General features: G+C 44.9%; 2 protein-coding genes and 1 pseudogene across 6 annotated transcripts; 2 read left to right on the plus strand and 1 right to left on the minus strand.

Moving 5' to 3' along the window:
- The first annotated feature begins 1383 nt into the window (after positions 1-1383).
- Positions 1384-12965, plus strand: LOC123128770 (uncharacterized). 3 transcript variants are annotated; one of them, XM_044548871.1, is made up of 17 exons: positions 1384-1743; positions 2503-4625; positions 4732-4968; positions 5389-5738; positions 5922-6150; positions 6226-6301; positions 6387-6439; positions 6540-6650; positions 6728-8314; positions 8393-8499; positions 9303-9405; positions 9553-9733; positions 10078-10145; positions 10471-10583; positions 10879-11946; positions 12372-12468; positions 12568-12965. In XM_044548871.1, the coding sequence occupies exons 2-17, from the start codon at positions 2513-2515 to the stop codon at positions 12582-12584; spliced, it is 6510 nt and encodes a 2169-aa protein (XP_044404806.1). In that variant the 5' UTR covers positions 1384-1743; positions 2503-2512; the 3' UTR covers positions 12585-12965. The 3 variants fall into 3 exon arrangements, with proteins under 3 accessions (XP_044404806.1, XP_044404810.1, XP_044404812.1); XM_044548875.1 differs by having other exon boundaries at positions 6543-6650; XM_044548877.1 differs by having other exon boundaries at positions 4732-4905.
- A 2319-nt stretch (positions 12966-15284) lies between these two features.
- LOC123128800 (2-oxoglutarate-dependent dioxygenase 11-like) lies at positions 15285-16783 on the plus strand (annotated as a pseudogene). Its single transcript, XR_006463441.1, has 4 exons — positions 15285-15524; positions 15619-15867; positions 15989-16313; positions 16488-16783. The product of XR_006463441.1 is annotated as a 2-oxoglutarate-dependent dioxygenase 11-like (transcript).
- Positions 16584-19754, minus strand: LOC123128787 (uncharacterized). Of its 2 annotated transcripts, XR_006463439.1 has the most exons (3): positions 18376-19754; positions 17339-17790; positions 16584-16712 (listed from the first exon to the last, which is right to left on the minus strand). XR_006463439.1 is itself a non-coding variant. In XM_044548889.1 (2 exons), exons 1-2 carry the CDS (start codon positions 19606-19608, stop codon positions 17737-17739), a joined length of 1287 nt encoding a protein of 428 aa, XP_044404824.1. In that variant the 5' UTR covers positions 19609-19754; the 3' UTR covers positions 17209-17736. The 2 variants fall into 2 exon arrangements, 1 of the variants encoding a protein (XP_044404824.1); XM_044548889.1 differs by lacking the exon at positions 16584-16712 and having other exon boundaries at positions 17209-17790.
- Positions 19755-23474: the final 3720 nt, after the last annotated feature.

The following is a 23474-nucleotide window of genomic DNA, read 5'->3' on the forward strand; positions in this document are numbered from 1 at the left end:
AGACGGACACCTCAAACCGACCTCAAACGTCCGGGCCGACTGGCAGCCCTCATATCCAGCCCAAATTTGAGACGGATATGGGGAGGCCCGGGCGCATCCGCACGTCGGACTGACGTACGAGTCCCCAATGAAAACACTCTGAAACCCAGCGGTCCGAAACTCGTCCTCCAACAGACTGATGGTGTCACGTGGCGGCGCTCTGGTGCGCCGTGCAAGGCCCCTAGCTCGGCTATTTAAGGTGACACCGGCACCGAAATCCTACCCATCCATATTTCATTCCATCCCGTCCGCCGCCGCCACTTTCCAATCCCCTTCCACCTCCATGTTTCACTCACCGGCTGCTCACCGGCCGCCACCACAATCAAGTAGCCATGCCAATACGCCGACAGGCCAGGAGCTACCCTTATCTAATGCCAGAGCACCGACTGCAGTGCCTTGAGCAGATCCGGGCAAGGCGCGAAGCCCGGATCGCCGCAGAGCTACCTCCCGACGCGGTGGATCCGGATGAGGACTCGGAGGAGGAGGAGGAGAAGGACGCGGAGCAGGAGGAAGACGAGGAGGATGCGGAGCAGGACAAGGAGCATGAGGAGGACGAGGCGCGGGTCGACACAGATCTACAGGCGGAGCAGGAGACAATCCTCGATTCATTTTAGTCGGAGGCGGATGCGGAGGCCAACCGCCGTATCCTCCAGGCGGAGCAGGAAGCGGACGTCGAAGAGATCTTGCCTATATGGATGATGATGAGGAGCCGGAGCCCTCCTATGTGTCAATCTACCCGGCGTCCGACACGGAGATCGTGGACATATCCGACGATGAAGCGTAGTTAGGATAGTGTGATTTGGTAGTACGTAGGATTTCGTTTGCATGTTCTTTATTGAATTAAGGGATGGATGGAATATGAGGTATTCGGATGCATTGGAGAAAGTATGATATGTGATCGATCACTGCCCACGGACGTGCCCGACTGTGTCTGCGGGCGATCGAGGGGCCAGATTTGGTGTCCGCAGTTGTAGATGCTCTTATGATACTGATTATATGCCATGGACCCATCGATCCATCACATTGGTGTAATTCAGACTACGATCACCGTGTGAATAGATTATTCTATTTTATTTCAACATTTTACACTTCCATCGTAAAAATCACAAAATTTAGATGTGATGAAAACCTACCCACCACAAGAGAAGGCTTTCACACATGACCCACTACGCATCGACACCTCTACCACTTAGTCTACCACCAACAGAGTCACAGGTGGTGCACGGGCCAAGTCCATGGTGGCGCCCCCGCTCCTACTCTCGCACTCCCCACTATCCAACCGAACCAGACGTCGCGACAGGCGAAAGTCTCGTCACAAACCAAACCCAAACGCCGCAACAAGACCCCTAACCCGATCCAACCCCAGCCCGCACCCCTCTTCCCTCCTCCCCTCAGTCTGCGGTGGCCGACTGACTGGCTTGTGCCTGGTTCGCGACTGGCGTGGTGCTCCGCGCAGCCAAACCACAAAGCTACAAACCCCACTCCACCCCCGCCTCATCGCCTCCTCCGCCGCCCTCCCCCCGCCGCCGACCGCCCCCGCAGCCGCCTTCCCCCCGGTGAGGTGACGCCGCCGAAGCAGGAGGTACGGTTCTTCCGGCGCCGGCCGCCGGGGTATGAGCAGCAGCCGCCGCCCCGCAGGATCTAGGGTTCCGACCACCCCACTCACGTATGGCGGGTGCTAGAAGCTCCAGCGACATCACCTCGGTATCTCCCCCTCCCCCCCTTCCATTTACCGCGTGTGGCTGATGGGTGCAGTGTGCTCGCGTCGGGAATTGCTCCGGGGTAGCGCCTGCCCCGGCGAGCTAGGGTTTTGGGTGGCGCTTGAACTGGGACGCTTCCTGTTTTGGATGCTTTTGGCGGGCTGATTTCAAGTTCGTTTCCAGGTCTTGGAAATTAGGGTTTTGGAGCAGCACCAAGTGGCAGTCCGTGAGTGTCGGGTTTACTATGTCCAGCTGTGGCCAACTGCGGCTTTGAGTTCCTGCACTAGCGATTCGATTTTAGGCTTTTAGCCAGCAGAGGATGATTTGCTGGTACGGCATATGTCATGCAGAATTAGTATTTGGTCCATTTCGCATGCTTTATTATGTGGAGCTTAGGAACGGGCTGATGCCCATAAGTTCATTTCTTTTATGCACATTTACTTATGTCGATAGAGGGAGTGGGATGAAAAACACGATTAGCTGTCCACTGCAGTTGTATGCGAGACTCATGGGGAGGCAAGGGGTTGTGACCTCCTATAATTGGCTAAGATTCTGGCCTTTCGCTCCTATTAAGCAGGTTATTAGGCCTGTAATGTTTGATCACCCATCTGAAGACTGATGATTTATGTAGTTATGCTTATGTATGAACTGGAGACATGTGTAAACCATCTACCAAATGCCTAGCTTGCTCACACTTTACTTTCGTCATTGACATGTTGGAACTTCCATTTCTATATAAATCTTAAGTTTGTTTATCTTGCAGATAAACACCCATGGATTATGATGATACTGATTTCCAGAGCCGAAATTTTCAACTAGCTGGTGAAGACAACAGTAAATCCCCATCAAGTTTGCGGCCATTTGCACTGCCGAAACTTGATACTGACGACCAACTACAGGGCCATCTCAGATTTGGCAATTTAACAGACTCTGAAGGATTTTTCAGTGTAGGAGGGCACGATAATAGTTGGATTGAGGTGCTGTCCACTGGAAGTAGTGTTGTTGGTTTTAGTTCTAGCGCAGCTGAACCTTGCTCCATATCTAGGAGTAACTATGTCTGGTCAGAAGCAACATCCACTGAGTGTGTGGAAATGTTGTTGAAGTCAGTGGGAGAAAATGAGATGACTGGTAACATGAATGATAATGTGCATCAGCAGTTAAGTGGCATGGACAGTCAAATTGGTCCATCCAACATGCAACCTAACCCTAGTGACTCTCCGTCAGACAGCATTGTGGTGCCGACTGAGAATGACCAGTCCCAGGGCACTCATTCTAGAATGCCAGAAGATCCTTTGACAAGTCAACCTCAATTTGAAGATATTGCACCTTTCTCAATGGTTGAGAAAGCTGAACATGCCGTGTCTTCAACTTTGTCAGGCAGGAAGTCAAACTATATGTTGGATTCTGTTTCTGAGAAGTGCATTGTGAGTGAGAAGCTGTCTTCCGCTTCTCAAAACACACCAGAAGCCTGTCCAGCTGTTGACAACTATTTTAAGGTGGTTCATGATGGTGATTCTTTGGACAATCTCAACATACACTCAGCTGGAGTTGATTCCGATAAGTTGAGCAACGAAGCCTTCTCGGAGTTAGCTCGAATTCAGAACATATACTCCACTGGCTCATATCACTTTGAGCAAGGCAATCATATGCATTCAAATAAACTTGAAGGAGGAATGCATGAATTGCAGAAATTGACAGAAAGCTCTGATGGATTATTGGAGGCCATCACAAATCCGGTTAAGATGCTGCAAATGAATGATGACACTTGCAAGAGTGCCAGTGATTCACTTCAGCCATCCCTTTCGCAAGTAGAGCGTGGGGCAGAAGGCCATAAAATTTCAGTGGACGCGCACAAAAAAATTGTCATTGAGAAGTTTGGCGTTGGCGAAGAACCCAGTTCTGCTAAATCTTGTCAAAACCAGTCAGATCTGAATAATTCTAATCCTCATCCGATCACTCCCTTGTCAACCGAAAGTAGTGAGTTGATTCAGTCTCCAGATGGAAAGCAGCCTGCCCATGTCACTGGAGCTCCAGAAGAAACGGAAAGTGATGGAGTGGAAGATACAGTTGATGTCTCAAAACATGGAGTGCCGGAGCAGCATCAAGAATCTGTTGATAATCTAAAAAATGTTGTTATGGATGATACAAACATCAACAATGACGTCGACTCAAAGCTTGGAGTGCTAGAGCAGCATCAAGATTCTGTTGATAATCTACAAAGTGTTGTTTCAGAAGAACAATCAGGTAGGGAGGAAATCTCAGCGGTTTCAGGGGACCTTGAATGCTTGGTAGAAGCTGGTCATGATGGAAACGATAGAGGTCTTACTGGTACATCAAAAGATGAGTTTGAATCATCAGGGCATGTTGCACCTGACAATTCTTCAGCTGGTTTATTTGATGAAAATGGTCCAAACGTTTCCTCAGTAAATCACGAGTGGCCAGTCAAGGAAGATGATACGCCTGTTTTAGAAGACGAGCCTGGAACTAATTCTGGGCCTCAAGAAAAAGAGATAGCACCTCTAAACAATTTAAGCAGCGATATAATTTCTACTACGGTTGCTGATACATCCAATAAATCAATGGATAAACTTGACTGTTCAGGAGGTGTTCCATCCGATGGTTCTCCTGTTGGTGTGCTTGAAGGAAATGATTCGACGATTTCCTCAATAAATCATGTGGATTCAGTTGATAGAGTTGCTAATTCTTCTTCAGAAGTTGTAGCATCTGTTTCTGAGTCATTAGTGAAGAAGTCAGCAATGTCGGTGAACTCTGACATCAATTCTATTTGTAGCAGTGGTACCGATCCTGTCGCAAAAAATCCGCAGTGCGAAGGGCTGCCTACTTCTTTGGGTAGTTTGACCACGAATCAAAGTCAGGATAAATCAGGTGACTCATATTTTTCTTTCCTTCTACCAGCCATGTATCTATTAGCAATATGTATTCCACTTAAGCAGGTTTTCTTTTGAAACTGACAAGGTTGGGATTCATTCAGGTGATCATCCAGATGCTCATACAGAGAATTGCCAGGTTGACAGACCTTCGTTACAATCTGAAGACCAAGAAATTTCTCATCCACAGAAATGTCAGATTGGTGGATCTTCTGTACAATCTGGGCATCAAGGAAATTTAGCTACTGCTTCCTCCTTGGATGTCTCATCTGGCAAGGGTACACAAATCATCATAGAAACTCCTCTAAATGCAAATGATGATTTAAATGTGCATATAAAAGGTTAGTTGTTTGTGCTAGCATAATACTAGCGATGCAGTTTTCCTCAAGAAGAGCAGTGTGTCAGTGCTTCTTTTAGAATAAACATTCTTTCTACAAAGCAAATATTTCTAAGCATCCTTTATACTTTTCCCTTAAAGTTGAAGTGCAAATCGTTTCCCCCCCTCAAGTTTGCACATTTAATTCTTGCTCCGTTACGTTCCAGATCCATAATGTATTTCTGAAAGACATGCATGGAACTTTGGAGCATTCTTTAAATTTAATCCTTGCACTTGGACTTCGATACGTTTTACAAATTTAAGCTCCACTATAGGTGATTAAGTGCACTCGGCTGTCTTCATTCTGTTATGAATAGTATGCACGTTCTAACATAAGCAGCTGAAAAATTCAAATGGATGCAAAGTGACATTCTATTTGCTACAGATAACGAAGGAAGCTATAATGATGCTACATGCGGTTCCCCTACAGTGATTAGTTGCACAGAACCCTGTCTCCAAGAAGGTGGGCAGGAGGGTATCGCTGTGCTTCATAGCAACCTAACTGAACAATCCGAGGATAAAAAAGACCCTACAGCCTCAGCTGGCGCTTCCCCTAGTTCAGAAGATTGCTCTGCCAGAAATATAAAACATACTCTTACTTCTGAGGAGGCAAATACAACAGCAGATGATCGAAGTTTCTCATTTGAGGTCGGAGATCCACCAAAAGTGTCTGAGAAAGTTCATCGTCCTGCTTGGAGCCCTTTCCCTAGATCTAAAGCTGCTATAAGTACCGAGGTCTCTCTCTCTCTCTCTCTCTCTCTCTCTCTCTTGCTCTTTGTGCATGAGCTTGATGCTTACATACCACAAATTGGACTTACATGTGCTAGGACAAACTGTTTGAAGCTTAAACATCACACCTTAGCTGTGATATTGGCATGATTTATTATCGTAATTTGTTTACTATTTCCTAATTTTTAGGTAAACTCAGAAATCCCCAAATCTGGGACTCCTGGAAATGTGTTGAAGCACACCAGTGAAGTGAGTAAGAAAACGTCTGTTCTGGAGACCGGCAAAGAACAACAATCAGGGAACAAAGTGGTTGAAAGTGTTGGGGTGCTCTCTAGCAGCTCGCATATTGGTCATAGTACTGAAACTAAAAGTGCACCGCTAGAGCAGCCACAACAGCATCCAACTCCTGAGAGCAGTGGTAGGCAAATCTCCTATATTCAGACAGTTCAGATATCTCTATTACCTGTCTTGAATACATCAATTTCTTGTGCAGCTCTAGCGCCCCAACCTTTCACAGATTTACAACATGTGCAGCTGCGTGCACAGATATTTGTTTATGGTGCTCTTATGTAAGTTAGAACTCTCTTACATATGTGTTGTTTACTTGTGTAATTGGAAATGTATGGATTATGGAACTTAATTTTCTTTCTGCAGTCAAGGAATACCACCAGCAGAGGCCTACATGGTGTCAGCTTTTGGAGAACCTGGTGTGTGTTGTTTCATAGATGGAAGTCCTCTGTTTTTCCTTCTTTTTTGCGGATTTTTCCTTGTTTGCCTTGTCTCATAAATTTTCGCATTAACATACAGTAGGTGGCGGCAAGCCTGCCTGGGAGGCAGTCTGGCGAGTTGCTGTTAAGATATTTCAGAATCAGAAGTCACCTGTAGCTGGCTTGGAAACTCCTACAAGCTCACGTATAGGTAACTATGCGATACGATGATTACACTATATATTATACATACATATATTTTTAATTCCTGAGCACATGAATCTGCAGGCAGCCATGTGGCTGAAAAAGCCAGTAAGGGTACAGCAGGTAAAACTTCACCAGCTAGCAAAAAAGGTGGCAAAACTGTGTTGCCAGCACATACTGCTGTAACTCTGCACTCACCAACTTTCAGCATGTCACCTCTTGGTAGTTCTACATTGAACCTGCAACGAGGTTCCCATCTGGATTTTAGTCAGGCTGTATCACCAGTATTCACATATAATTCACAGACAAGGCAGCCTACTTCTGCTGTTGCATCCTGGTTTCCTCAGAGCCCTGGTCCACGTGCTGCACCTTGGCTGGCTCCACCACAAAATTTAATATTTGATTCATCAATGCAACCAACTGTGCCTTCAAGTGAATCTGCAAAAGGATCTAGTAAAACTATATCCATTTCACAAGCTATTACGCCTGGTCTATTTCTTCCCAGTCAGTCTTCTACTGTTGCTTCTCCATTAGCAGTTGTACAGGAGGAGAAACAGAAGACACCGGCTTCTAAGCGTAATAGAGCTGGAGCTGCATCACCAAAGCCAAGAAAAAGAAAGAAAGCTTCAGCAAGTCAAGAACAGCAACCTGACATTGCTTCCTCCCAGCTCAAAACGGACATTGCATCATCCCAGCTCAGAACAGACATTGCATCTGTTATTCCTGCCAGTGAGCAGACACCAGGCTTCACCTTATCTACTCGTTCTCCAAGTAGTGTTCTGGGTAGCCGGCTTGTTCCTAACGCAAGTTTGATCACATCTGTGCCTAACTACCTGGGTGGTAAGGGTGCTGAGCAAAGAATAATCTTTTCAGAACAGATCAGTGGTGCAGTGGACCAATCTATGGACCAAGCCAAAGGTGCAAGCATGTACTCCGAGGAGGCACTTAGGCACAGTGAAGGTGTGTGGAACCACTTATCCACAAACTCAAGGAGCAAATTACCTGCAGAAGTAGAACAAAAGCTTACTTCAGCAGCTGCTGCTGCTTCTGCAGCAGTTTCTGTTGCGAAGGCTGCTGCAGAAGCTGCTAAAATGGCGTCGCTGGCTGCATTGCAGGCAAAAATGATGGCAGAAGAAGCCCTTGGCTCTACGAAATCTGCTAATTCCTTGCAGAGGCGTGACACTGGCGAAGTTGATGTAAATAATATGGCAAGTGTGTCAAGTTTGACGCCCAAATCATCATGGAAAATAAAGGACAGCACTAATGCCCCAGGTTCCACCATTTCGGTGGCACGGGAGGTTGCTAGAAAAAGGGTTGAAGAGGCATCTGCAGCTGCAAAACGTGCAGAAAACTTAGATGCTATACTTAAAGCTGCAGAGCTTGCTGCAGAGGCTGTGTTCAAAGCAGGAACAATCATAGGGATGGGTGAGCCTCTGCCTTTTACTCTAAGTGAGCTGTTGGAGGCTGGTCCCGATGGCTACTGGAAGTCTGATAGAGTGAAGAATACGAAGGCTGGTAACACCAGTGAGAATGCGGTAACAGAAGAATTGGAGATACCTACTAATAAATCTGGCAAGAAGCATGATAGCAAAGCTAAATATGATCAAGCAATACAGAACTTGGAGCCATCTTCCAGTGTCAAAAATTCGCAGCCAGATAAGACGCCCTCAGGTAAAGCTACAATTACCTTTTGGTATCTCGTGATCGATGTTCACCTCCAGCTGATTTTTGTTTGTTTGGCTCATGTAGGGAATGGGATTGAAGATAATCCCACTGCTGCCCCACTCAATGGCAACACAAATGATACAGCACCAAGCATAATTTGGAATGGCATTGGAAAAGGATCTCTTGTTGAGGTCAGTTGCTTCTTTTTGTCTGGATATATTTCCCCCTTCTGACATGACTAAGATGATAGTCTGCTCTGTGGACATTTTTGAAGCTAAAAAATACTCCCTCCATTCCAAAATATAAGGTGTATTAGTTTTCTCAAACTTATGCATGTTTGACCAAGTTTTTACAGAAAATTATTTGCATAATTAGTTCCATCATGAAAACTATTTTCATATTTGATTTATTTGTCATTGTAGATGTTGATATTTTATTTTAAAATTTTGGTCAAATGTAGAAATGATTGACTTGTATGAAAATTTATGCACCTTATATTTTGGAACGAAGCGAGTACCTTCCATTATTCCTTGCGATGCATCTATTCTCCATGACTCCATCTATTTATGAATTTCAATATACACCTTTGACCCTTTTTTCCTAATGACATTTGTTAATAATAATAATAATAAGTACCCCCTCTATTCCAAATTATTTGAAGGTCTAGCTTCATCCAAGTATTTTTTTTCTATTTGACCAAGTCTATAGAAAAATGTGCTAATATCTATAGTACTCAAAATTTGGTGTTGTAGATGGTGGTATATCTTTCTGTAGACTTGGTCAAACTTAAGATGTTAATCCTAGGACAAAGTTATAACTTAATTTGGAACAGAGTGAGTACTTGTGACTAATCTATTAATATTTTTCATGGGATTAAGCGGCTAACGAGTGCGATGTTCTCTAGTTCTTTTTTTCATGTTTGGTATTAAATATATATTTGTTTGTCAGCTTTGCTTTTAAAACCTTATATTGTCTTATTTTATTTTTGTGTCAGGTTTTCGCTGCTGAGGGTGGTTCTAGAGCAGCTTGGTTTTCTGCGAAGGTCCTTGATATAAATGAAGATAGTGCATGCATCAGCTATGAAGCCCACGGTGAAGGTTAGTACCGATTGTTCTATTCATATCTGCACCTCCATTTTCCATTATGCATCCATTCTTCCCACTCTTTGATTATCCTCAAGCTACACCAAAGTAAGTGTTGGTTGTTATGCTAATCAGGCTGTGGGATTGGCTTATCTTTTTTAGGGACTGGTCTTTCAAAAGAATGGGTGTCACTGAAGCAGGATGGGGAGAAGGCACCTCACATACGTCTTGCCCATCCTGCTACTATATCTAATTTGAAAGGTACTAGAAAGAGGCGTAGGGACACAGCAGGAAATTATTCTTGGGCTATTGGTGATCACGTGGATGCATGGATAAAAAACAGGTATGCCATTCAGTGTTCTTACATGCTGCTCTTTCATGGGTAAATGCCGGAAGCCGGAAGATAGCAGCATATAGGCTGTAGATTTGCATATCCACTGATGGTGTTTCTGCTCAATGCTGTGGTGGGTAGCCCTATTCAGTATTTTGGACTTGAAGGCTGTGCGCAGAAGCAGTATTTCATAAGTATATACATCTAAAAGTGGATTTTAGAGCAATTCTAGACTGTCTTATTTTCTTTTATAGGTTCATTCTGGTGCCAGCAGTGTTCTGATAGTAGGTTGACGGAGATACTAGTATTCTCTTTTTTATATCACTTATTGATCTGGAGCCTGTTTCTTTCCACAGTTGGCGGGAGGGAATCATTTCTCAAAATGGTGAATTTGGTGACACAAAGTTCGTTGTGCAATTTTCAGGTAACATTAGCATGACTGTCCATCTCTCATCCTTTATGGCATTGTTCTTATTCTGAGTTTTGCTGCCAAGTGCATGTTTCAAGTTAGTAATAATTTACTACTACCATAGTTTGTACATAATGAATGCTTGCAATCAACTAAGTGGAGCTGCCACAACATATCTGAACTGAAATTGATGTCATCATAATTTGATTGTTGCTAACCTACCATTGATCTTTGGCTTTAGGTTTCCAGTTTGACCTGTGGATTTTCATTTATTAGTGGGAAAAGTTCTTCAATAGATGATTCTTTAACCACCCTTATTGTCTTGATCATGTATTTTCAGCTGGTGATTCCTTAGTCCTTGATGCTTGGAATCTTCGTCCATCACTTGTTTGGCAGGATGGGAAATGGACAGAGTGGTCCCGTGCACGAGAGAGGAAAGATAAATCAAATAAGGTTCCTTCTATATTCTACACTTGCTTGGAAAATTTAAGCTTTGTCCAAGAATTAATCCAATTTTTTTAATACTGACATTTTTACTCAAATTTGATACTACTGGATTTGTCTCCAAAAGTTCTTATGATCTCATCTTTTAACTACTAAAGAAATACATAATTTAAGGTTAGAACTTATATTTGGACAGTCAAATACGCCACACCTCGTTCTGCATTGGATGGAGTACATTTTTATTTGTATGGAATGCGCTTACTTATGCACAATTATATTTGAATAACAATACTTTTGGGTACAGGGTGATTCTCCATATGAGAAACGCCAGCGGACAGCAGTGAGCGATCCTGTGCCTACTGCTGGAGAAGCACGCCCCCCTTCTAAAGACAAGAAGAGCACTAACACTGTAGTGAATGACCCTGTGCCTACTGCTGGAGAAGCACGTCCCCCTACCAAAGACAAGAAGAGCACCAACACTGTAGTGAGCGGTCCTGTGCCTACTGCTGGAGAAGCACGTCCCCCTACCAAAGACAAGAAGAGCACCAACACTATAGTGAGTGATCCTGTGCCTACTGTTGGAGAAGCACGTCTCCCTACCAAAGACAAGAAGAGCACTAACACTGTAGTAAAACCAGATGAGCCAAGGTCACTGGCTTTATCTGATAGGGACGTGCTTTTTAACATTGGAAAAGGTGCAACTGAGATTAAAACCACCAGGCGACCTGGACTGCAAAAGGAAGGAACAAAGGTCTTTGGTGTTCCAAAACCTGGAAAGAAGAAGAAGTTTATGGATGTAAGCAAACATTATGTTGGCGATCAAGCCGATAGGATTTCTGAGGGTAGTGCATCCACAAGATATGCAAAACATCCAGTGCCACAGGTGCCAAGACCACGGGAAAGCACCCTAAAACTTGACCAGAGAGCCAAGAGGGCAAGTGACATGCGATCCAGAGGACTTAAATCTGCCAAGCCTCAGACAACATCAACTAACAGTGTTCCTGGCGAGGATCCTTTATCCACTCCTATCCCAAGCTCTAGTGCTCTTGAAAGTACTTTTGCTTTTGTGGCAAGTACGACAAGCTCTTCCAACCCTGTTAACCCTACTGTTGAACAGAATAATTTGGCTCATGCCACTGATCTTAGAACTGAAGATGCTTCTATTCCGGAATCACGTTTACAAGCCACACCAACCATTCCTGCTATCAAGAAGAATTCAACCGCTGCTAATCGAGCTAAAAGGAAATTCGTTCCTTCTGCTGATAGTAATGTGAACAGGAGGGTGCTGAAAACTCCTGACGTTTCAGCCAAGACTAGCTCAGATTCTGCTGAACCCCGAAGGTCAAACCGCCGGATTCAACCAACTTCACGGGTAACTACTGGAACTGTCCTTAAGTTGGCACTAAATTTATACTGTAGTTGTACTATTTTCCGTCGCTGAATATTGGTAATACCTCCTTGGCGGTGCATAATATAGCTATAGCTTAGTAAAGAAATATAAGAGCGTTTAGATCACTAAGGCAGTGATCTAAACGCTCTTATATTTCTTTACGGAGGGAGTACTTTTGAGCCTTTCTGTATTGTTGTAGTCATTCTAGGCTTTTGTCAGAGGTCTCATTACTGCGATGAGTTTCTATACTAGTGTTGCTCCCTTTAGAATAAATCTGAGCGATTTGATTGTTTTTCCCCATTGTGTGCTTGTTTCATGTCTGAGCTTGCTGCGGAACCTCTACATACACTTGTTTTATGGAGCTTGATACATCTGCTAACTTAGTCTTGCTGTTTTCTGTAATTCAGTTGCTCGAGGGCCTGCAGAGTTCTCTTATAGCCTCCAAAATTACTGGCGAAAAAGTCCCTAGGACTAATTTCAGGAGTGCTACTTCTGCCTCAAGAGGTAACTCTCTTCTCTTTTCGTTGTTTCCGGAGCTTCATTTATTGGTGTCATTTCTGATCCTGTGCTTGTCAATCCGTTTCGGGAACCTTGTGGAAACAGGAAAAGCCCATGGCTAATTCAAGGCAATCGCTGTTTTGGCGAGACAACCATGGCGTGTTTGTACATATCGGTAGCTTGCCGAGTATGGAAGCAAAAGGGGATAGGATTTGAGTGAAGGCTTTTGGAGCTGGTGTGTGTGATGTACTATAAAACTAGCTTAAGTTAGTGTCTTTTCTCTCTTTATTGCACTGGACAGTATTATTGTGTCGTAGGATTAGCCATTAATCACCCCCAAACCCTCCGTTTAATCTGTATGGATACAGTGCCAAGGAGAAGAACGACGGGGTCTGGCTTAAACTTACTCATCAACGGTTGTACTTTACCTTCTCTCGAGTACCAGCCCCATGTTGGAATGATCGACTGGTGCTTCTTGGTTCCAGTGAATGCTTTGATCTTGATGTGGCACCTGTGTTTTTTTTGTTCTGTCTGTCTTATGTGTGCACTGGTGCGTTTTCGCGGCCGTTATCTGTAGACAGACATGCGTTTTTCATGCTTACGCTTTGTTGGTTTTAACATATGGCACAGGGTTTCACTTCGATCAGTCAAACTTATATGCCAAGGAACGTACACCAAACATACAATGAAATCAGTGAATCATGAAGGTGCAAGTTTTCTGTGATTTTTGATTTTTTTTTGAATTGTTTGGATTGCTTACCATATACTCCCTCCGTTCCTAAATATAAGTCTTTGTAGCGATTGCACTATGGACTACATACTATACATCCGTATGTGGTTCATAATAAAATCTTTAAAAAGACTTATATTTAGGAACGGAGGGAGTATGTCATATGATGATTGTTGACCTTTATTGCCAAGAATCGTATAGGAAATCAGTGAAGCTTGAGGCAACAAACTGCCCGTTGATTTTTTCAGGAAAAAAAAACTAGCTGCTCATCGTTTTTCTATTTTTTAGGGAACCTACTCATCGTTGACAGCACTAGATCAACCATTGGGTGAAGTCTGAAAAAAAACCTTAAACTCATCGGCGGAATTGAACCCTAACCTTTCAATCCCCGAAATCTGCACCCTATACTCATCAATCCCGGTCAAGATCGACCACTAACCTGTTTGGTGCACCAGGAAAAATTGATTCCGACCAGGATCAGAGGCTATTCTCACATCTATGTCCATTATCTTCATCCACTGACCAACCATGACAACGAGCCATGGCTGTGTGCAGGTCCTCGAGCTCGTAGCCTTGGTGCGCCCATAAAAACTCATGGTCCTCACGCGCTGTTTGGACATAGAGGACGATGGCCTCGGACGTGTGGTACCCGCCGAGATCGCCACCGGCGAGGAGTACGAACGACATGTCCGGCTACGCCAGCCCGTAGTTTTCGAGTTGCGCCTCACCAGGCCCGTCGAGCATCCTTTCGACGACTATGTACTGGTTGGCGGTTGCAAGTGCATGCCTTGAGTAGCAGAATCGATCAATTGAGCTGTTTTAGGCACGAATACATAACAACATGTGGCAGCAAGCTCTTGCATTGCATCGTTGACCCACCATCAGCTGGATGGACAGTGGATGCGTCCGCAGTGCATGATTGCGTGTGAAGACTCGCACACGAGAGACATCACTTTGTATGCCGTGCTTTGGCTGCCATTACCGAGCATCTCCGCGGACGCACGTAGCAGTTCGTCCCGGCGGTTCAGGTCCTCCAAAAAAAATCAGCTTTCCTCTTCACTTTTCCTTATTTTCTAAGAGTTATAGCGCACGCTTGCCTCCCTCCTCCCCAGCTTGGCCATTTGCTCCTCCAGTAGCCAGTAACATTCTGTCGAACAGTTAGTATGCACGCACTCCCCTGCAGTTCACCTCGCCTCCGGGCTTGCTCCTACCGCCCCTGTGGATTCCCGGACTCTCATTCGCCTTACCGCGTCATTGGATGAGCTCCAATCACTCGCTCTCCCCCTATTTTCCCCTCCACTTCTCGCTCTAGGCCACTGCTCTACGCCAGTGCACGTCAAGCCGAACGCAAGCATGCCTCTCACCGTGCCCCATGGACTGCGCGAACGGCGACAAGACAAGCTCCCATGCGCCCATTCTCTTGCCCTTCCCATCGCTCCTCTGCCTAAACCTCAACCGTTCTGAACGAACACCACAGTTCTTGGCGAGAGAGAGAAATTACGGGAAGAAGATGGACATGACATGCGGACCCGTGAAGTCAGTGAGTAATGAATGATCCCGGCCGGGATCGTCATTTTCCTAGTGTGACAAACTAGTCCAGAAAGACTTAGGGTTGAGATAGACCAGGATTAGTGAGTAGAGGGTGTCAATTTCAGGGATTTGAAGGTTGAGGTTTGATTCTGACGAGCCATATGAATTGAAGGTTTAAAACAGACTTCACTCTCAACGATTCCTTCGGCAGTATATTGCATCTGTATGTTGTAGACATGGACAGCTCTGTATATGCTAATAATATATGCTAATGGCGGCTGGTAAAATCTGTTTTCCGGGGCTTGACTTTCTGTTACATAATAATGAGCTTTCGTGTTGCATAAGTATGTTATATCAAGTTGCGCTCTTCGAAAACAAAAAACACAATTTCTTGAGTATGCAATTGGAGGGGAACGTTGACTTTCGTGATGAAGAATGGCTTGCCTGAATCGCCTTCGCCTGCCTAGATACATACTCCACATCTCAGCTATCAGCCGCTCATAGCTATTGATCACCAGCAAAGCTGGTTGGACCAACGGAAGGATGGCAGTCCTTCGACAAGATGAAGGTGGAGTTCACGGGCCATGAAGAGAGCGTGCAGGCCCTCGCAGCGACCGTCCACGACTCCGGCGAGGTCCCCGAGAGGTACATCAGGCCGGAGATCGAGGCCGATCCCCCCGCCGCCGATGCGGGGGGCCATGCTCTGCCGACGATCGACATGTCCAGGCTGCTCGACCCCGAGTTCTCGGTGGAGGAGTCGGCTAAGCTCGGATCCGCCTGCGAGCACTGGGGCTTCTTCCAGGTCTGTAACAACATCATTCCATTCCACGATTCATGTCATGTCATCAGGCGGCGGAGAAATCGTTGGAGGCGTTTGATGTTTTCTTCCCCTGCAGCTCGTGAACCATGCCGTGGACGGGGGCCTGCTGGGGCAGACGAAGGCCGACGTCGCCGAGTTCTTCGGCCTTCCCCTGGAGGAGAAGTCGGCCGTGGCGATACCGCCCAACGGCATGCAGGGCTTCGGCCACCACTTCGTCTTCTCCAAAGGAGCAGAAGCTGGACTGGGTCGACCTGCTGTTCCTCGCCACCAGGCCCGCCCAGGAGCGGAGCTTGGACCTCTGGCCTACCAAGCCCTCCACCTTCAGGTGAAAGTGAAATGGTTTTCTCTTTCGTCAACTAGATCCCTCCCTCCAGCTTCAGGTGACATGAACCAGAATGTTTCAAACATTTTTTGATCCCTGCTGCTGTGCTCATCCTGATCCCCAGGGACACGCTTGACAAGTACACGACGGAGCTAGCAAGTGTGGCCGAGCAACTGTTCAGGTTCATGGCCAAGGACCTGGGAGTTGACCAGGAGGCGCTCCTTGGCACCTTCAAGGGCCTGCCCCAGTGCGTGAGGATCAACTACTACCCTCCCTGCCGTCAGGCCGGCAAGGTGCTGGGCCTCTCGCCGCACACCGACGGCGTTGGCATGACGCTGCTCCTCCACGCCAACGACGTGCAAGGGCTGCAGATCAGGAAGGATGGGGAATGGTTCTCCGTGCATGCGCTGCCCGGAGCTCTCGTCGTCAACATCGGCGACGTCCTTGAGGTGTGTTCCTAGCTAGTACACCCTCCGTTCCGTAATTCTTGTCATGGTTTTAGTTCAAATTAGTATCTGCTCTGTTTGACCTGCAAATAGTATGATCGCTTCAAGTCATCAGCTGCCTGTCTATTTAAGCTTGTTGAAATAAAACACTGAGAAATTGCCATTGGTTTCAAACAGATCCTCACCAACGGCAAGTACAGGAGCATCGAGCACCGGGCGGTGGTTAACCCTGACAAGGAAAGGATCACCATTGCAGCGTTCCACAGCGTGCACCTTCCCTGCACGATCGGCCCGTTTCAGGAGCTGGGCGACGCACGCTACAAGACGGTCGATGGCCTTGACTTCACCAAGGGATACTTTGCGGCGAAGCTGGAAGGCAGGAGGTACCTGGAGAGCTTGAAGCTATAGGCATATTGATGGTCACTGGTCAGTGTGGTGAGTGTTGTGACTAATTCACTTGGTTTAATACTACTCCTATTGTTTCCCTATGTCCCATATGTGTTGCTTTCAGCATGGATGCTATGTGCAGTCTTCTCATAGAATGGTTTTTTGAACTTTTTCTTTCAAAAACAGAATGTTTTGTGGACATTTTTTTGAAGAACATAATACTTTTGTGAACTTAATGTATTATTAGGTGTAAATACTGCCTGTGGATAAGCAACAATTTGTGAACAGTCTTTTTAATTTCCCCCCTAAGGTATATATGTTCCATCGACCTAGGACTAGGAGAAGCCAGTATCCACCTTCTGTTGTGATCTACTCCCTCGGTCCGGAAATACTTGTCGGAGAAATGGATGTATTTCCAGACGTTGGGAGTATGTAGGTTGTGATTTTCTTTTGGAAACAATAGAGATCCACAGTATGATAGGCTAAGTGCAGAAGAATACACAATCAGCAATTGAGAAGAACTGTTTAAACTAAAATATTAGGATGGACATAAAGTGCTGTAAGATGGATCAAGTGCAACACCAAACTCAATCATAGACAGCAATACAGAAACATCAATGAAGATCAAGATAAAAGCTCACTCGGTCTCTTGGGAGCTAGCCACGCTGAATAAAAGCTCATCTCAACAGAAGAAATACGCCGCTCATCTCAACAGAAGAAATACGCGGTGACCATTCCAAAGAGGCAAGTTCAACTGGCAAATAAGTGGTCACAGGCTCTCCACGGCCTCTCCTTGTACATTGATCATCAGCTCTCTGTTTCTGTCTATTCCCTGTAGCTATCGAAGAACACCTATCCTCAAGATGCGACTCCTCGCAGTTGTCAATTCTGTATGTAGAGCAGCCATTTTGCTCAGACTTCTTCTCACCCTCAAAAGTAAAAAGGCCTCTATCTCCGCGACTTTTGCCCCATCATCACTAACCAAAGATTCTTTGCATGACTGCAACACTGACGAGAACAGAGGGAAATTTCTCTGTGCTTACAAACCATCTTCTACAACATTGGCCCCAGTTACTTTGGTCTCTGAATCCATCTGAGACAGAAAAAAGGGTTTCACTGTAAGTAAAGATTGACATGTATGTATATATAATACAAATTGTGCGAGGTTATAGATTCCAATAATACATGATGGATTTATTTAGCATGCACAAAGGCAACGAATGTAGCATGATATTTCACACAGTTGCACCATTACCATCTTATAGTGGTTAACATTACAAAATATTGTCTAGACAGCATTTTCTGCACTTTACTGAAAAGAAACTTCAAGCCTCAAATATTGTCAATGTGGCACTCTATCTGTGTGCTATCATATATCCTACCGAAATTCTTGTGCTAAAAAGTTTAAATATTGCCTCCTCGTACTAACATATATATAGTCTGCAATTGAACTCATGTACAATGAGATACGCAAACCAGACATGTTACTATATCTAGACTGAGAATCAATTCATCCCTCGGTAGCAAAAACATCAACAAAAACTGACCAAAACAGCGAAATGTGAAGAGAGGATATCAGATTTTCACAACAATAGGCACTCAAATGCTCTTAAGTAACTTAATTGTATACTACTATAATCCAGGGACCAGATGTAGGAAGATTCAAGTTCAGGCTCACCTTGTTGCATACCAAAGAAGGTGGCCAGGCCATGATGTAGGGATGGAGAGGACTGTCAAATGTACCCCGGAAGAGTTTGATGAGCTCCGCTGTTTCAAGGCAGAAGGATAGAAACCACTCAGGAGATTCAGTACTTGCGTGACAGTAACTAGACAGGTACACAAAGCCGTCGACAACTGCCACACTGTTGACCACGATATGATCTTCTAATGAACACTCGGTGAACTCAACAAACTTGTGCAACGGAAACCTCTTCTCCATCCATCTCTTGACACCATCACCGTTGGCTCTCCAGAACCAAACAGCAAGCGTCCACTCCTTTGCACGGGAATCATCCGCGCAAACGATACAGAGCTCGCCGTCCTTGGTCTGACCAAGCCTGAAGTTTGTGAAGTGCTTCTCTTTTAGGGGCTGCGGCAAATCCATTTGAGAGAACTGCAATGTCGCAGTGTTGAGCACAAGCATGCAGGCTTGGGTCTTGCGCTTCCAATAGATGAATCCATTCACCAGGGTACCAGTGTGAAACATGGGCTTGTCAACTCCACCATCCCCAGGCTGTGGGGTCGCGGTATCCACCGCCGGCATAACCAGCCACCCCTTGCCCCTGTCGTCCGATGAGAAGACGGCGATGCGCGCCCGCGCCCGCCGCAGGGACCTGCCGTGGCGGACACAGACCGCACGGAACGACCCCTGGCCCTCTTGGGAGAAGACGATGTGGATCTCGAGGGAGCGGGAGCGGGACATCTCTTGGGGCAGTGGAGGGAGGAAATCCAGAGCCAGTGTGAGGGGGTTGTAGGCGGCAATCTGCTCGGTGCTCCGGTTGAGCAGGACGACGTAGCCGTCTTGGCAGCCCTGGATCTCCCACCCGGGAGAGGGGTCGTCGTTGTCTTCTGGGAGTCGGGTGAGGAAGAGATCAGCGCCGCGTATTGCGGCGGCAAGGTCTGGGTCGGACCGGCGGCGGAGGGGGACGAAAGAAGGGAGGGAACAGCTGTAGGACTCGATAAAGAGGCCAAGGAATGGGGATGGATGGAGCGACCGGAATCCGCGGCGGAAGACGGGGGACGAACGGACAGCTTGGAGGAAGGTGCGGCAGGCGAGGGCGGCGCGGACGAGGCTCGGGAGGGAGGGGAGATGGAGGAAGATCTCGCGGAGAAGGTCGTCGCCTATAGAAGTGATGGTGCTGGGAGCAGGTGGGGCATATCTCGCCGTCGGCGTCCCTAGTTGGGAGGCCATGGCTGTTGAGTTCGAGCCCGGGCGGCGGCCGCCGGTTCTTGTTTTCGGAAGGAAACGGTCGCCACGTCCGTCCACAAGGAAAGTGCGTCCGGCGTGGAGCAGGCGCAGGAGTTCTATCGGCTGGATTAGAGTGGCCCAATATAAAACTACGGAAAAGTATAACTATTTTTCTAAAAAAAGAGAGTATTTTCTTGCGGGAATGCGGAAAAGTATGACTAGTGAATACTTACCCGTGATCTAGCATGTGGTTGTATGGTTAGCAAGATAAGGGTATCCCTGTCCATTAGGGTTTAAGTCCTGATGTTTTCGGTGATGTGCGTCCAGTGGAAGGAGACAGTCCCGCCTGTATTCGATTATGAGACACTTGTGATGACTTCGTCAATTTCAAAATAATATGCCGGCTCAGTGTCTCAGAGGTGCTCATAGCTAAAAAAACTAGTGGCGGCAATTCTTCTCTGGTATGAACTGCCCATGAATCTTAATTTTTTGAAAGTTTGACCTGACACACATCTTATACATGGAGTAAAAAGTAATCGAGGGAGTACAAGGCAGTCGTGGTGGACGGCAGTTGTCCCGGCTATGGAATAACGTTTCCATTTCTTTTTCAGGGTTTTCTCCTTTCCTCTTGTTTTTTGTTTTGTTTTTTTATTTTGGTTTTCTGGAAAAAACACAAAATTAGCTGGCTGGGGCTGCCGAGTTGGCACTGCCTAGTCAGCGGTAATGTGGTCAAAACCACTTGTCGGTGTCAAAATAGAGATGAGGGTTAATTTTGGACCGTGTGGTTAGTTTGGGGGTGTATGTTTACCGTTGTTGCAGTTTAGGGTTGAGTTTTAAACCGTTTGGCTAGTTTAGGGTTGTACTGTGAACTTTGCTCTTTTCAGAAGAAAACGTTCCTCACACGCGCAGGAAGTGAGCGCTTGTCCCATAGCTGCTTGGATCATAGCCTCGGTCTGGGAGGTTGTCAAGAGCATAAATCTGTATAAAGTTTCTTTTGAGGTATCGATCAACACTAAAGCGCCGTAAGACCCTAGTGCAAGAAAGGGAGATAAAGCATGGGTAAGGCATGATTAAGGGGGGTTGCTTGCCTTCGGTTGCAACAGCCTGGTATTGCAACGTATCCTTGGAACATTGTTGTGAGATGGATCACAAGCGTGCACGTAAGAAGCGTCGTTTTCGAAACCCAGGAGCAAATCCGGCAAGAAACAGAACAAACATAGGTAATAGCGCAATGCGCAAGCAAATGATGCATGCCATTTTAATGTCATGGAAATAAAGCTACAACTACCCTCCAATTTATGTGAAGTCGGAAAACATAAAACAGTTGTTTTTTAAAGAACTTCACATGCATAATTTAAGTTAAAATGGATTTACTACAAGACATTAGGTTTATAGTGTTTAAACATGCATGAGAATGCTCTAGTTGGATTCTTTGCAGTTTTCTAGTCGATTTGGATATAAAGTTTGTAAGATTTGAAGTTAAAATGAATTAGTTTATCTTTCGGTAAAGTGATATTTTAGATATATTTTATTGCACAAAACACACATCAACTCACACTTGGCATTGGATTAATATGTCGGTTGCTACTTATGAGCTACGTTGGGATTTCTCCGAAGAGGAGAGGATGATGCAGTATAGTAGATATAATTATTCCCCTCAGTTAAGAACCAAGGCTCTCAATCCAGTAGGAGGACCATACAAGACCTCGTGAACAACACCTACACACAAAATAACAAATACTTGCGCCCAATGCAAACAAGGGGTTGTCAATCCCTTGGCGGTTAATTAAAGGATCAAATCTCGTAGTGATGGATAGATAAACAAAAACACAAAATAAAATAATGGTACATAAATTGCAGCAAGGTATTTTGGATTTTAATATACGATAAAGATAGACCCGGGGGCCATAGTTTTCACTAGAAGCTTCTCTTAAACATATCATACGGTGGATGAACAAAACGGCATTGCCGAGAGGAGGAATAGAGCTTTTTTAGACATGGTTAGATCAATGATGGCTTATTCTGATTTACCATTGAGTTTTTTTGGGGGTGGGGGGAAGCATTGCACACAACTGTTTATTTATTGAATCACTCTCCATCAAAATCGGTTCCTGTAATTCCCCATGAATTATGTAAGGGGAGGAAACCCACTATAAGACATTTAGTTGTTTGGGTCTGCAATGTACAGATAAGAGTGCCTTCTCAACATAGAATTAAACTGCAACCTAAGAGCCAACCTGGAAATTTTATGGTTATTCTACTGGGTCTAATGACTATAGGTTTTATGATATTGAGAAAAGGAAATTACTAGAAAGTAGGGGGCGTTGTTTTTCTAGATCAGGACACACCTCGTAGGGCAAAACGTCATAGGGTGGAATTATTAATTCCTGATCAAGATGTTAACATGGATAATGCTGAAACTGATGCTTCTAATAAGGAAATCATACTGTTAATGATCCCTTTGCTGGAACTCCTGCTACTAGTGAACCTAGGAGAAGTGGGAGGAATATAAATACCCCTGCATATCTTGATGATTATTATGTATTATTGGGGGAAGATTATTCCAAAACATCACTCAGAGAACGAACCTAAATCTTTTAGGGAAGCTATGTCTAGTACAGAATCCAATCTTTGGATGGCTGACATGCAAGAGGAATTGAAATCCGTGGAACATAATAAGGTTTGGTATTAGTGGACCTACCAAATGATAGAAAGCCTATAGGATCAAAGTGGATATTTAAAAGGATGTTAAATGCATTTGGTTGCGTGGAAAAGTACAAAGCCAGACTTGTTGCCAAAGGTTACACACAAAGGGAGGGAATGGACTTTGCGGAAACATTTTCTCCTGTTGCAAAGTTTACTTCTCTTTGAATTATTAGTTCTTTAACTGCTAACTTTGATCTAAAACTCCACCAAATGGATGTCAAAATTTCATTCTTGAATGTAAATTTGGAGGAAGATATTTATATGTCTCAACCTGGTGGTTTTATTGAAGAAGGAAATCAGGGAAAGGTATGTAGGCTGAAAAGGTCAAATTATGGTTTAAGGCAAGCCTCACTCCGATGGAATATATTATCTGATGATGCTATCGCATCATATGGTTTTTCTATGATGGAAGGAGACCATTGCATTTATTTTAAGATAGTGGGAGGAAATTTCACACTCTTATCACTATATGTTGATGATATACTTATTGCTTCTAACAATAAGGAAATGCTAACAACAGTTAAGTCTTGGTTATCTTCTACCTTTGATATTAAAGACATGCGTAATGCTTCTTATGTTCTAGGAGTGGAAATACTTAGAGATCGGAAAAAAAGAATTTTGGGTTTATCTCAAAAGTCATATTAGAAAACTGTACATAAACAATTCTCTATGGAAACATGCAAACCTGTACTTGTACCTTTAGTAGTAGGGACTAAACTCAGCGAGGAAACGTGTCCTACAACTCCTGGGGAAAAGAAGAAAATGGAAACTGTTCCTTACGCTTCTACTTTGGGGTCCGTGATGTATGCACTATTGTTTACATGTCCAGATATATGCTATGCAGTAGGAATTTTAAGCAGATATCAAAAGAACCCTAGTGTTGCACATTGGAATCAAATGAAGCATGTTTTGAGATGTGTTAAGGCTACTTTGGATTTATGTCTATATTTTAACAGAGACAATCTACAACTGCAGGATTTTACTGATGTTGATTGGCAGGGTGATCTGGATGAACGAGTGGGAGGTGTAGGAATTTGTGTCCTTCAACTATTTCCAAATATTGCTTGTTAATTATTCATGAATCTCATAGTGGAAACATGCTTTGTGTAAGCATGGAATTGTCATCTTTGATAGATGGAATTGCTTATTCATGGAATTAATGT

Source organism: Triticum aestivum, chromosome 1B (assembly GCF_018294505.1).
Source record: "Triticum aestivum cultivar Chinese Spring chromosome 1B, IWGSC CS RefSeq v2.1, whole genome shotgun sequence".
NCBI classification, from domain to species: Eukaryota; Viridiplantae; Streptophyta; class Magnoliopsida; order Poales; family Poaceae; genus Triticum; species Triticum aestivum.

What these genes read in the sequence shown, in the direction of transcription:
- LOC123128770 (XM_044548871.1), top strand. Translation starts at nt 2,513, where the DNA reads ATGGATTATGATGATACTGATTTCCAGAGCCGAAATTTTCAACTAGCT. An exon ending in TCCAACTCCTGAGAGCAGTG is followed by an intron (nt 6,151 to 6,225) that starts GTAGGCAAATCT and finishes TTTCTTGTGCAG; the next exon opens with CTCTAGCGCCCCAACCTTTC. An exon ending in TTTGTTTATGGTGCTCTTAT is followed by an intron (nt 6,302 to 6,386) that starts GTAAGTTAGAAC and finishes TTCTTTCTGCAG; the next exon opens with TCAAGGAATACCACCAGCAG.
- LOC123128787 (XM_044548889.1), bottom strand. Translation starts at nt 19,608, where the DNA reads ATGGCCTCCCAACTAGGGACGCCGACGGCGAGATATGCCCCACCTGCT. An exon ending in CTTCTTTGGTATGCAACAAG is followed by an intron (nt 17,791 to 18,375) that starts GTGAGCCTGAAC and finishes TTTCTGTCTCAG; the next exon opens with ATGGATTCAGAGACCAAAGT.